The sequence below is a fragment of the Doryrhamphus excisus genome, chromosome 4 (assembly GCF_030265055.1).
Source record: "Doryrhamphus excisus isolate RoL2022-K1 chromosome 4, RoL_Dexc_1.0, whole genome shotgun sequence".
In the NCBI taxonomy this organism is placed as follows: Eukaryota; Metazoa; Chordata; class Actinopteri; order Syngnathiformes; family Syngnathidae; genus Doryrhamphus; species Doryrhamphus excisus.
This window is the reverse complement of record NC_080469.1, coordinates 11,039,417-11,053,810: the sequence shown is the minus strand read 5'-3', so window position 1 is coordinate 11,053,810 and position 14,394 is coordinate 11,039,417. Positions and strand designations below refer to the sequence as shown.

The 14,394-nt window shown below is 38.5% G+C and overlaps 2 protein-coding genes across 3 annotated transcripts in view; one reads left to right on the top strand and one right to left on the bottom strand.

Annotated features, from left to right (window-relative positions):
• Window positions 1-5,688, bottom strand: part of LOC131128383 (DNA repair protein XRCC4-like) — a 21,351-nt gene extending 15,663 nt beyond the window's left edge. Inside the window, exons 1-2 of one of the 2 annotated variants that reach the window (XM_058071171.1) lie at window positions 5,484-5,657; window positions 1,329-1,497 (exon numbers count right to left, since the gene is read on the bottom strand). In XM_058071171.1, the coding sequence (XP_057927154.1) occupies window positions 1,329-1,467 (139 nt within the window). In that variant the 5' untranslated portion in view covers window positions 1,468-1,497; window positions 5,484-5,657. Of the gene's footprint in view, window positions 1-1,328; window positions 1,498-5,483 lie in introns of both variants that reach the window. The other variant, XM_058071172.1, reaches the window with a different exon arrangement.
• On the top strand, window positions 5,585-14,394 carry tmem167a (transmembrane protein 167A). The gene is made up of 4 exons (XM_058071173.1): window positions 5,585-5,699; window positions 6,599-6,708; window positions 8,305-8,339; window positions 8,474-14,394. The coding sequence occupies exons 1-4, from the start codon at window positions 5,697-5,699 to the stop codon at window positions 8,542-8,544; spliced, it is 219 nt and encodes a 72-aa protein (XP_057927156.1). The 5' UTR covers window positions 5,585-5,696; the 3' UTR covers window positions 8,545-14,394.

The following is a 14,394-nucleotide window of genomic DNA, read 5'->3' as shown; positions in this document are numbered from 1 at the left end:
TCTTTCCACAGAAAGTGGGTACACACACTTGGGCGTGCACATACAAAGAGAAGCGTTATGCTAGTTAATCTACTTTATACACCTGTAGACTGCAACACAGGAGTGAAGTGATTATTGAAAGAGCTTTACTTTTGTCCTCCTCGTTAAAGAGAACCAATATTGTAAGATGAGGCTGGGCCAGGTGTGACAATGGTTACGATATCCTGATGACTGATACAGCAGGTGACAAGTCAATCGAGCTAGCACGCTAAAGATGATAGTGTCTAAAGGTATAGCTCTGTTCAATTCAGGGGCTACATCCTTCAGAGGTCGTATTCATTCATCAATTCTCTCACCAATTATCCTGGTAAGGGTAACAGGTGTGCTGAAGTCTAAACTAGTAGACTTTGGGCGTGAGGCGGATTACAACCTTGACAATCAATCACATATATATAAACTACCAGTCACACTGTTATTCACAACTGCGCACCAATTAATAGGTTGTATACAATAAACCGATGTGATTAATGATGAAAAACGTTATAACAGAGTATCTATTACGGATGTACTCGTTCATCCCTAGTAGCAGCCTCCTGAATCGATAAGAATCAGCCATAAATTATTAGATTAATCGAATGTACAGAAATTCACTGGGTATAACAAGACTAGCAACCAGTTGACAGTCTCTTAAACAATCCAAGAGCCTGAACTATTATCAAAATAGTTGTTGATTGATTGGGTAATCAATAAACTATCAATTAATCGATTCATTATTGCAGCTCTACTCCGTAGCATGGCGAGAATGGGAAAGATTTTCAAAACATCAGCAACACATTATAGCAATGCAATTTATTTTATTGTATTATTTATTTATTATTATTTAAAATAAAACCATGAAATGAGTACAGACCCACTATCAATCAGTACGAGCCTGGATGGTTGATGTTTGAAAAAGATGCACCAACAAATACTGTATGTGCATTAGCACTCATTAAAGTCATCAAATCTTACCTTAATGTATTCCCACATAGTATCAGCATTCGGGACCAAATATGAGGTGAACGAAAAAGGGAAAATCACAGTAGTCTATCCATTGAATGGTATAGAATCAAATGTTATTGTGTGTACACTGTATCGAATGATTTTCTGTTTTCAAATATATTGTCTTTTAATTGCATCCTAACCCTTCTAGATGTGTAGTATCTAGATGCGTATCGAATCATCAACCACACAGATTTACATCCCTGTTTTTGGAATTTTGGAGGAAACCGCAGTACCAAGGAGTACACCATTAGTGTCAGATTAGTAGATTTCAGCTCAAAATTGTAGTTCTAAATGGCTAATTTTACCTTCTCCAATCCAGGCAGAGCTGCCATCAGAAAGAACTAGCGTGAAACCAGCACCAAGGTCCATGGCAAAGTCCACACACAGAAAGTAAGGGGTTCCTGGGTCTGTGGTCACAGTGATCTGTTGGACTGTACTGCTCATAACTCAAGTGTCACTTTCACCTGCAGTAAACTGAACACACAAACAAAATCAAATGAATATGATGGGTGCAGTCCCATTATACCAGTTCAGTGTTGCAAAGTGTGCATTTACTTTAGCATTACATCAAAATGCGCCATTGTTTTTCTTCTCAAATAAAAGCCTCTGTGTGTGTTTCAATGGGGGTATTGCTGAGTCAATGGACACACGTGGAGATAATCAGGTTTTGGCAAGCTTGGGTGTTGCAGTGTGTCCTCTCTGAGTGGAAATGAGGCCTTAATTGTTGCATTTAAAAAAAATCCAGTTTATAGTCCTAAAATATGCGTAAATATTCAAGTCAGTCTCTGGTATATTAGATCTCACTTCCCAACCTTTACAACAAGATTCTGCAGCCGCATGGACTGTATGAAGACTTAGGAACACAATGACATTTGCAAAAATGCCTTAACTTTTGCCTAATTTAAGAGCAAAGCCTTGCCAGAGATGATTTTAATCAGGTGTTTGAATTGCTAGAAATTAAAGGGAACCTACTATGCTCATTTTTCGTTCCTTTCTATTGAATTGTGGACTCCTATAAAGCAGCTTTTCCTTTTTCTTTCAGGGCTCACTTCCAGATGTGCAAACCTCTTTATCTGAAACTTTGGCATCGTTTTACACAAGTTGTAACACATTCTAACTAAATGTATAGGGCAGAAACGTAGAAAAAGCATAATAAGTCCCCTTGAAGGCAAAAAAAAAAAAAAAAAACATTTGCTGAAGCTTATTATTAAAACAAAAATCCTCCTGGGACAGCTCAAGACCACAACATGCAAAGCTAACATTACTTCAAATTACCAACTCGTTATTTTGTGGTCAAAGTGGCTGACATGAGCGCTATGTACACTCCTTCAGCAATGTCAATGTGCCCTCAAGCTAATGTTTCAACGAACGGAGCAGCATTAGCTGTTATAGTGACTCCACTGTCAGAAACCACCTCTCGCCAATTACAACAAAATCCATTAAATAATTATTTAACTGGACATTTACATTATTGACCATACAGTATTTGTTTTTTTCCTGAGAAAAAAACTAGAGGACTTTTACTTGATTATGGATGTCCGAGCCAGAAAAGGTGATTAGTGCAAAGTGAAGTGAGTTGGCCATCATCCATGCTTAAATACAGGGCAAACAAAGTGGACATAGAGGGGGAAAAACCAAATTATCAGTTGGCCTAGTTGGACATGTTTGAAACATGAAAATGAAACCCTTTGGACACCATGCAATAAGTTATGATTTGTCAGAACCCTGCCTATTTTTTTTTGCACTTTACATGCTGACAAGCTGCACTCCAGCTTGGCCGTACCAAATCATGCAAGTGTGCACGTGCATAAAGAAGCTTGCACAGCAGATTAAAGTTGACCCTTTGTGCTTCAAGAAGGGGTGTGTCTAGAGAGGAAGAGACCAAGTGAGATGACGGAGATGAAGGGTTCAACTTTAACCTCATAAAGGGAGGCCAGCTACTAATTAGTTACTGTAACATCTGGTGTGCAGGGACGATGACCCTGCAGTAATGACAGAAGGACAGTCCAATTTAAAAAAAAAACAAAAAAACAGAGTTGTCTGTCAGGTGAGCTGCACAAAAACCTTCAAAGTCAATCCTGAAGTCTTCCTCTCGGCATCTGTTCACGTGTTCATCAGTGCACACAATCACTGAGATGTTGAAATCACCAGCAATAGCTCCCCTGCAGTCTCAACACACAGCTTTTGACCTCTTCATTGTCATTTCTTGTCTTAGCAACATACAAAAATAAAAACAAAGCATTATCTGAAGGGAACGGCTACAGAGTCACTAATTATGAATACTGCTGTATTAGATGGTGAGTAGAAAGTGTAAAGACAGAGGCTGTGACAATAAGATGGCCTTTCACTGGACTTTCTCTTTTTATCATCTCCCTCACTGTGTTGTTAAAATGAACATGAGAACAAGTTTTGCAGAGAATTTTGCAGTTCTCACAATGTTCTTGGAAAATTACTGATCAATGAATTTAATTACCGGAAATGTTTTTAAGGACATGTTACATACTGATGTTCTACCTTTGCTACCCTGCGCGCTAACCTTGCTAGCCTGGGTAAGCTGACTATATTTACTTTCCATCAGGTTCCTATCGAGAGATGTGAGTATCTTGCTCTGACTGTTTTGAACTCCTTTTTCAACATCAGTGATGTACATAAAAAAGTGGACATGTGTTGCTTCTGTTCTTCAAAGCATGCAACTTGTCAATGCTACGACTACTACTACAACAACAACAATGGTGCAAAACCAAATTCAGCTAATTACCGCTAATTACCCAAGCTAATCCCCTCGGTTCAGGCTAACAATGTTGTGCTACGTACCAGCCTGCATTTCTCAAAACACCTTGCCCCGCCTTGAGCCATGTGGAAGGGGAGTATCCACGCATTTTACCACCACAGAGTGTGCGTTTTTTGTATCAGTGAATAAAAGAGACAGACAGAAACAGAAAGGGGTGTAGCTTGGCTAGCTCATCAACATAAATCTTAACAAAATTGTCAACAAGCTTGTGGTTAAGGAAGATGTGGTTACAATGCAGTTCCTACCACTTTATTACCAAGCGGAAAACACGCTCATACAGCCTGAGCCACGCTAGTATGGCCTGCTAAACCACAGTTTTACTCACGCAAGCTGACGAGTGATGACTTTTCAAGTATTTTGAAAGCATTAGGGGTGCCTGCTTAACGGAAAGGCAGATTCATGTTTGTGTCAATAATGCATTCCATTTTCCTCTTCAAAACTGCACATAAGATTAAGATTAATTGTAATAATTGTAAATAACCTATTAATAATCAGACAAATTATCATTCCTAATCAGTTTGCAGGGAATTGTTGATATAGCATGAAAAGGTGTGTTTGCCTTAAACTTGTAAAATGTCCATTCTGTCTTCATAGATATATTATAGATATTATGGATTACAGATAATAGATTATATTATAGATATATATGTAATATAATTAAATATTACATATTTATGTCATATTTGGGTAGCAAATGCATTTGGTTGCAAAGTCCAAAAATATGCATGTTAGATTAATTGAACTCCAAACTGTCAATAGCTGTGAATGGTTGTCTATATGAGCCCTTTGATTGATAGGTGACCAGTCAAGGGTGTATCCCGCTTCCTGCTCAATGTCACCTGGGGCTCATCTGTGACCCCAAACACAGTAAGTAGTAAAAACGAAAGAATTAATGAACTATACATGTTTATTGTATACATTGATATCAATAAAGTCACTGATAATGAATGTTAGGAATCATTGTGCATTAGAATCATGAGAGCAATATGTTGTCTGATACAGTATGCTGTATGTAAAATAGGTGATGTAAACAACAGAGATACTTTGCCACAAGCTGCAACTGTAGGAACTACACTAAATATGATGATGCAGATTTTCCGAGATGGTATTCCATTGTTGGAAACCTCACTCCCTTATACTTATCATTCAATATTTAAAGGCAAATAATGTATATTGTTAACTTATACACATATACATTTGAGAGCCCTGCAGTCAAAAACACTAAATCAGAAGCATGACAAAAGTTACTTTGTGGTTGATGATTTGATTAGATTTAAGGGGTAAATGCCATAATACAGGCTGCCGATGCAGATTAAGACATCATATGAATACCTAAACTGGCACAAAAATTAATTGTGCATATAAATAAAGAAATCATTTGGGAGTTTTGTACTTTCAAAACCCGGAAATGATGTGAATCTCCACCCTGTTAGCCCTAGAGTAATGTATGAAACCACTTCTTGCCCTTTTCTGCAGATACTCTACATCATACAAACAAAGTGGTTGAAAGTAATTAGTGTCAGTAAGTAGTGTGGTCATACCATTCGGTGTAAAGGAATGAAGAAATGCCTGTACTGTACAGTGATTTAACCACAAAATTCAAACGGTGACAATAAACGCGTGTTATGGATTTATGTCGCGCTTAAAAACACAACCTCAAAAGACCTACCGAGTTATAAGGACACCCTAGTGCGATCCCAAACGAAGGAAGGGCGTTCTGAAATTGAAATAAGTGGTATTTCCCTGTTGACAGCTGACAAAAGTTGTCACCTTCAACCTCTGTTTCGTCAGCCAATCAACAAGCAGGAATTGGTGCGCATTACGTCATTACGTAACCATACGTCAGGTCCTCGAAGCGGAAGTGTGAGTGACTCCCACCAAAATGGTAAGCATATTGTTTATGAACTGAATGTCTTCTCTCGCTCTTTCTTTTAGTTATGATTAAAAAACGTGCCCTTAATTTAACTCGTTTTGCAATCACACTACGCTTGTGAGTCATGTATTTATATCCGCATAGTTATACGCATTTGTGACTACACTACCTAGCTAGCTGCCTTTAGCTAGCTATGTGAGGTTCGATGTTTAGCTAATTTTAAATGATCACGTTATGTTGCCTTTTGAAACACCGTTAACGTCATCATGTTGTTCACCATGCTGTACGAACATGAGTCTTATGAACAATTATTTTTCTGCTGAGTGCAACTTATGTTAGCTCCGCTATGAGTTCTGTGCAGTGCCACGTAGCTGCACGGGGTCCCGTTGAAGCTTGCGACTTACAGAGTCCATAATATGTTATGCACCAGTGTAACGTCCTTGTTGTTAACACTCGTTAACTAGTTGTTAACGAGTTGTTAACGAGTTGTTAACGAGTGTGAAGATGCTGTACGGCAGCATTCATAGTGCGCAACAAGTTTGTTAATATTTAACTCGAATCATATAAACAAAGCACTTTAAACAAACATCACTAAACAAGAGTTAGAATTGTACTATTAGAATATAAAGCTATTCTAAATAGTGCAGGCTTAGTCTTAGTCTATGTCCGTATTATTCTCCATCATTTTTCTCCCTGGTTTTTTAACACAATCCACATATTTTTCTCATAAGTAGAGAATGGTTTGTTTTAGTAATAAACGCATAACAGAGGGGAGTCCAAAACTATACACATAAACTGTATTGCCACTAGTTCACAGTCAAAAACACACCAAAACACTTTCTGTTGGTATGTTCTCCAGGTAGTGGACCCTCAATCATGCTTAAATGTATTTATCTCTTCTCATTTTCCAGTCAGCCATTTTCAACTTCCAGTCACTGCTAACAGTGATTCTCCTCCTGATCTGTACTTGTGCCTACATCAGAGCGATGGCTCCCAGCCTGCTGGACAAGAATAAGACCGGGTATGATTCCAGCAAGATCTTTTATATTTCCTCTTAAATAATTGTCAGTTGTAATGTTTTAACTCCTCGATGACTTATCTAATGGGAAATGTGGGATAATTGTATATAATCAGATGCACATTGCACACTTTAACAAATTGGCTGATGATAATAATGCTGTTTTATTTGACACTACCAGAGGTATTAATTCAACAATATATAATTTATGATGCTGTTTGCCGTTTTCATTGTTGTTTATTAAAACTGCACTGTATCATACTGAGCTATATTGTGAGTATAATGGAACAGTGGTTAGCGTCCTTAGACCTTTCCAGAAAGTCTGACTAACCGAAACATATTTTTTCCCAAAGGAAATAATGTAAATCCAATGAATCAGTTCCATAAAACCAAAAATGCTAACACAAAACACATTTTTATATGTACAATTATTGTGTTACATGCATAAAAACAAATATATATGGATGGTGAATGAAAGGGATAAATGAAGATCTATGTTTACCAGGGATGCTCCAATCAGGGTTTTATGCTGCTGATATGAATCACATGGATTAACTATACTTTTTTCTATTTGAGTGCTCTTGGCCATGGGTGCCATATAACGGGAAAAAGTTTGACAAGTCCTTGGTGCCCTGACGGACGTCGGGCCCCCCAAAATTGGTAATTTATTAAAAAATTAAAAGGGGTTCCCAACATGATTTATTTTTCATGGGGCCCAATGATCAATCAAAGCGTCCCTAAAGTTTACTTTTACCTTTATTGAAGTTGTGAATGTTGACAGTGAGATGAATACGGAGGAGAACTTTGTTTTGCCATGAATTATATAATTCAATAGTGTTTTTCACCTGAAGTCTCTAAACATGTAAAATAACCCAAAATGGAGCCAGCAAATGTTGCAAGTGCCAACATTTGATAAACAAATTGAGTTGAATTCAAGAAATAACTCATAGCAAAACCCAAGGTGGTGACCATGTTGATCTTGCTGCCACATCGCGTATTTATCAACAATCAGGTCTTCAGTGAAAGTAAAAGTAACCTTAAATGTAGCCCTTTCATTTATATGCATTTATAATTGTTTTATGTATGTAAACCTATAATTGTAAAACTTCAAAACAGGGTTTTGTGATAACATTTTTGAGACTGTTGGCAAAGAACTGCTCATGACATCGTAGCCAGGTGACTTTAGTGATTACAAAATTCCGGAGTCCAATGTAGTAGTCATGATCATTACAGTGTTTTTCTGTGGCATTATAGTGGTCACCAACATGGAAAAGCCTCTCATGAGGAGACTATTATGTGCCGGGCATTCTGTCCATCTGTCAGTATGTCAATTGGGAGACAGAATTTGAATGTTATTTCATATCAAGGTGGTTTCTCATGGAAAAACCTCTCCAATATCTATTTTGTATTTGTATTTAGTACGGTACAGAAGAACACAGTGTGTCATAAAATAGTTTTATTTGTTGACTAAGCGAATCATTTGGTGACGCTGGTATACAGTATTAAACATGGGATGACACTTAGGGAAATAGTGGTGGGGTTTTTTTCTACTTTAAAAGGAAAATTTGAATTTAATTGTAAATGTTATTTATCTCTCAGGCTACTAGGAATTTTCTGGAAATGTGCCAGAATAGGTAAGATAAAATTATTAATACCTTATTTTGAAATATGCTGTGTATATATAAAGCATGATGTTTGTAAATTGAAACCAAATTTAAATTTGTGAAATTATGCAGAGGGGTTGACATTATTATTTTATAAATTGCAGGGGAGCGCAAGAGTCCATGGGTGGCCTGCTGTTGTATCATCATGGCATTCAGTATACTGTTCCTACAGTAGCACTCCAATGAAGACTCACATGGAAACAATAACACGAACATGGACAATACTATGGTAGAAGCACAACACGAACTGTGGCTGTGGGATAATGTAAAAACAGGGACTTGTTGCCACTCCCTGTTGCCATGGAGCAGATAGTCCCGGAGTATGTTCATTCCACTGTGAATATGGAGGCCTGCCCTTGTTTTTCCATTCTTGTGCATCCATGTGGGTGGAGCACCAATGGAGAGGGTTCTTAAATAAGATCTTGGATCAAATGATGCAGGTCCAAACATCTCAAACAGCTGACTCTAAAAGCTTAATCTAACTTTTGAGTTTCAATTTTTCTGGCAACCTACAGTATTTAGATGTGATGGGACTGGGCTGGTTGCTTTTCTTCATCTTGTCCCCCTTAATTGTGTACTTCCATTGCCCAATGGTGGTTAATGGTCATATCACACAAAATCCCCAGCTGTCCAATCGCCCCTCACAAAGAGCACCCCAAGTCTTTTTAAGTGAACCAGTCTGCCATATTTGTTTATAAAAACATTTTTGTAAACATGTGAGCCACATTGATTGCATTTTTGTGCTTGTGTAATCCCAATACTAGATTGTAAAATGAAATTAATACTTGCATACAAAACACATCCACGGTAACTTATATGCATTCTGTGTCTTTGAAAATGCATCACTGTTTATACAAGATAAAGTGCAGAGAACAAAACTTCTGAAGCTTTCTTGAATGACTTTAGACCTGACAAGAAAGCAATGTAAAGTGTATCCGGCTCGCTGGTTCGAGTGAGCGAGTGGCTTTCTGATAACCTCCTGTGCAACCTTACTGTCAACACTCATCTTTGTCGGACAGTGTTTCCCAACCTTTTTTGTCTCGTGTACCCCTACAGTAACCACTCACTCATATGTGTCGATAATTCTCCAAAAGTGAATGTAACCCAACTGATCACAGGTTATTGTCTCCCTGGGGAAGCGGTGTGCCACTCACACGTTCCATTTTATTGTCTGACCTAATATGAAATATTAAGAATATTTACTTAGCCTGGAAATTATTTATGAAATGTTTCCACGTACCCGTGGTTGGGAATCACTGATGTAGGGGATGGTCAGCTGACTGCATCACACAACAGGAAGTGCATCACACACTTGAACTACTTACACTATATTGACATCCAGTACAAAACCAAACATTCTCTTTCAAAATCCCAAACTGCATTATCTTCAATGTACTGCAGTGCAATATATTACAAGGCAAAGCAGCAGGAACATTGCAGTGGCCATTTGTTCATCACTGTTTTTTTTCCAAAGAAGAAGCCTCATTTGTGAAGACTAAGAACATTTGCATTAAAAACAAAAAACAACCTTATACCGACACTCAACTCTTCAATCATCAACTCTGACGTTATATTAAATCTGTACATTAACAAGCTTTTTTTACTAACAGCACCATCTGCTGGCTCCGGTGTGACACCGTTTCATACACTCCCATTCAAAATCACCGCTGCCAATACAGTATTTGCATTGACGAGCTGTAAAGCATGCAGTGATACTGTAATGCGATTAAATTATTATGTCATAATATAGTTTTGCAGTATCCTTGCATCAATTGGTTCCAAGCAGGCTGAAAGCTAAATCAACAGATAATAAAGCAACTCTGACACAAATATGGCCTTTTTTCCATGTAGTGGTGAGTGCTAAATAAAGAACACTTGTTGACACCCTCACCTTTGACAATCTTGATACCTGATGAGTGTCCATATCCCTCCACTCCCATATGTTCCGTTGTGGGCCTTGTTAGGGAATGCACCTTGTATGTTGAGTTGTTTTGAACCCTCCCGGGTCAAGATAAAGCATCAAGTGATGCCTGCCGTTGAAGTCGTGATTATCAGGCCGTGATGTGGACACAGGAGACAGAGAGAAGCAGGAAGCTCTCAGTCATCTTGGGTCAGCAGAGATACTGGACTGCTGGAAGAACATCACTGAGTCAATGAACCACCTTAATGTCTCTGGCAGATGATGAAAGGGAAACAATACGGTAGGCCTGATGATAGACAACGCTTTCATCGGCCCTGCTTCTTGGATAGACTTTGAGTGTTCTGATTGATTTACATATAATGTTTGGAGATCTAAGCAAGGAAAACAATGATCCTGAAGATTATGTGGTTTATGGGACAGATCAAACTGAACTGTGGAAATTATGTCCAAGTACCTGTAAAGTGACCTGAAGCAACCATCATCATGAATTTGAAAAATAACTGTTTATGCCATATAGTCACAGTTTGTTCAATTTGTTGCATATGATTTATCATTGTCAGCTTTAACTTTATTTGTTCAGCACATTACGTGTGATGTTTCAGATGGAATATGTTTCAAGGTAACTAAGTGACAGTCAACAGTTATTCAACATTTCTCCATTCCCTGCTGAGCCTAATAGAAACGTCCATACAGATGGGAATCCTTACAGTTTCCAGTGAAGTTTTCTCCCATCTTATCACTGTTTTTCCTGATATCGCTCTTAAATTGAACAGACGGATTGAGGAATGTTAAAGGGATGTTGATGGAGCCCAAAAGAGACGACAGAAGACAGGGCAGTGGATGAGTCAATAGGTTCCAGAAGGTTTGTTTTATTTATCCATTTATCCCAGTCTATTTTTTCATCCTGGTTTATTTGAATGGTCAGTGGCTTCTCGGTTTACTGCTATCTTGGATGACTCGTTAGTTTGGGCGGCTGCTTTTTGGTTTTAACCCAAACTTCTTCAGACAGAGTATGAAAGAAGAGAGGATGAAGACTATTCCTAATGTTTTGTTGTACAAGCAACATTTAGGATTTAGGATGGAGTGGAGTAGGTTGAAAACAGAGCAAAACTCATCAAAGGAAAAGTTTTCCAAACATTTGGTTGTCATATATCAGGACCAAAAAAATAATTTAATTTTTAAAAATAATTATCCTCACTAAAGCCGCGGGTATGCCAGCCTATCCCAGCTGTCTTCGGGCGAGAGGCGGGGTACACCCTGGACTGGTCACCAGCCAATCACAGGGCACATATAGACAAACAACCATTCACACTCACATTCATACCTATGGACAATTTGGAGTCACCAATTAACCTAGCATGTTTTTGGAATGTGGGAGGAAACCGGAGTACCCGGAGAATACCCACACAGGCACATGGAGAACATACAAACTCCACACAGAGATGCTCAAGTGGAGAATCGAACCCAGGACCTCCTGATCTGATGCTGAGGCGAGCAATTGGCAAGGTGTCCCTGTTATATAATCAAAATACACATTGTTATCATCACTGTATGTGTTAATATGTATGTGAAATGATGTAACGTTGTTAGAGGGTTTTTTTTTTCAGAAGTTCAAAATGGGTATATCACAGCATTGTAAGCTAGCTCAAATTAACTTTTCTCATGTTATAATGCACAGAAAAAAGAAAGAATGATGATGGGCAAAATTCCCCCAAAATTGCAGTTCCCCTTTAATGTAGGGTGTTTTGGTGTGTTTACGTTTTATGGGCGTTAACTTCTTTTTACACTCAAGTCGTCATCAAGAACGTTTATGATGGCAAACTGTGTCTTTTTATTTATTTTTTATGGGGGAAATTCATTATCAATCCCAACAAATCAGTCACCTCCTGGAAAAGAATTGTGCTGGTGTTCCAAGGTCTCACTGTACACTGTTCGTTATTTTCTTCAGACTCATCCTCAGCCCTCTCAGCCCTTCTAATTCCTTCCACATGTACGTTTTACCAGAAATTTTATGGTGACATGAGACATTTTTCAACGTAGTCCAGTCAGACAGCTCCCTGTGGTCTCATAACTGTAGCACTGCACGTCTCCTTTGAAGGTGGCTGTTTGTGCACATGACATTTCTCTCCATGCTCATAAGCCTCAGGAAACAGAACACACTCTCTCTTTTTTTTTTTTAAAGGCGGGTCCGCAAAGCTGGACAGCCCAAGGTCACTGACAGCAGAGATTTATCAGTGGGAGTAATAAGATATTAAGGTCATTAAATAATCATGGCATTCCACATATGAATTTTAATGAATAGGAAGACAACATTTTTGGAAAAAGTAAATCTTCGTCACAAAGTAATGCAGTAAGTAGAAAATAGCCACATTGAAACTGAAAAAAAAGTATCCTCTATGTTTGTGGTGTGTTTTGCACATAAGGAGTCAGTTCAGTCAATTCCAAAATAATTGGTTGTCGCTTTGCAAACTAGTGGCAATCTGGGCACGGGAAGAGGACTATCCATGAATCATTCAAACCCCTTCAGAGAGTCTCCAAATATTCACATAGAATAATAACATTGTAGTGATTGAATACTCTTTAAAGCAAAGCAATAGAATAAATTAACTGAAGTGAATATTTTTAGCTTGCATACTCTGGTACAATAAAAAATAGTAGAATTTGTGTTGGCACCCACCCAAATAAGTGAAGCTTTAGTGTACAATAATCAGTAGTATGCACTGTCGGCCAGAGTTTCCCTGTCACTTCCAGGAAAACCAGAGAGCATCTCAGCCTTGGCAGCAAGCATGGCCTCTGGAGTGTAACAGGCAGATTTCCAGACATGAGGTGGGAAGTCCTTCTACCTCTTTTCTCAAAGCTGCCATAGTTGGCTGGAAGGAATCATTTGGAACACCAACACTCGCCCTTGATGATGATGATGATGAGCTACTTACTATCAGATATCAGTAAGCACATTTAAAATACTGCTGCTGAATGGCTCACACTATGTATTTACATATTTTAATACACTCCCATGCATCCATTGATAATGCAGTTTATATGTCTGCAGTGGTCTCATGAAATATACTACGTCAACTCTTTTGTTTAACTTCCCAGTGGCAATGCAATTTTGGGTTGGTGCTGAATGACGCATGCTGTGAATGGACGAGCGTGCAATTACCAGGAGATTCCAGGGTGGTAAGGCCGATGTGAACATGCCAGCTTCCTTTGCAGCCTCAAGTATCTTGTTTGATGATTCAAGCCACACTTATATGCAACTGGAACTAGTGTACTTAAATCACAAATAGGGGAAAGCATCAATTGTCATATTGAACCAGTGGTTCCATCATCAGAGTTGTTATGGAACTCAGTTGTGATGTAACCTAGCAGTTTAGGGGCCACAAGTAGAATACTTTCATACCGCAGGCTTTGGTCCTGTGAAATGAAAATAACACACCCACTTAGTAAGAAGACTCCTGATGAGCTGTATAAGTTATGTTCGCACCCACCCTGAGTTTAGGCTATGACAAAATGTTTAAAAAATAATGGCTGTATGATGTAGTTTGATCAAAACATGGCAAGTCTGACAAAATACTGTACAACACTGTTCCCTTTAAATACAAACAGTGCTCTATAAATAAACTTGCCTTTCCGGCCTTTCTTTTTTTGTTTCCTCTTAAGACCCTGTGACTTCCTGAGAGGTGCGGTGGCTCAAGGTGCACCTGTAGCCACTTTGCCATTAGGGGTATTTGTCCTGCTTACCTATCCGGTTAGTGTTGGCTGCTCTTGTGTCTGCTCTGGTTTGTGATTCTTTATGCCAGCCTCCTTGCACCTTGTGACACCATCCTGGTCACCATGAAATTCATATTTTGTTAGTTGTTGTAGTAGTTATTTTTTTTCTTCCACTAATGGTTTTTCTATTGTGCCCTGCGCTGTTTTGCACCGTCAACCTCAGCAATTTGGTCTTCACCATCTTTTTGTTCATTAAAATACTTATTTTTTTCACTTGAACTGTGGAGTGGCTCTGCGTCTGGAATCCTTACTTGGAAAACTGTGACAATAATTCTAGAGGTTCCCCTTGGTAGTGTGGGCCAATAAATAAAAACAAGTTAAGGGCTGCAAATG

What these genes read in the sequence shown, in the direction of transcription:
- tmem167a (XM_058071173.1), top strand. An exon ending in CTGGACAAGAATAAGACCGG is followed by an intron (nt 6,709 to 8,304) that starts GTATGATTCCAG and finishes TTTATCTCTCAG; the next exon opens with GCTACTAGGAATTTTCTGGA. An exon ending in CTGGAAATGTGCCAGAATAG is followed by an intron (nt 8,340 to 8,473) that starts GTAAGATAAAAT and finishes TATAAATTGCAG; the next exon opens with GGGAGCGCAAGAGTCCATGG.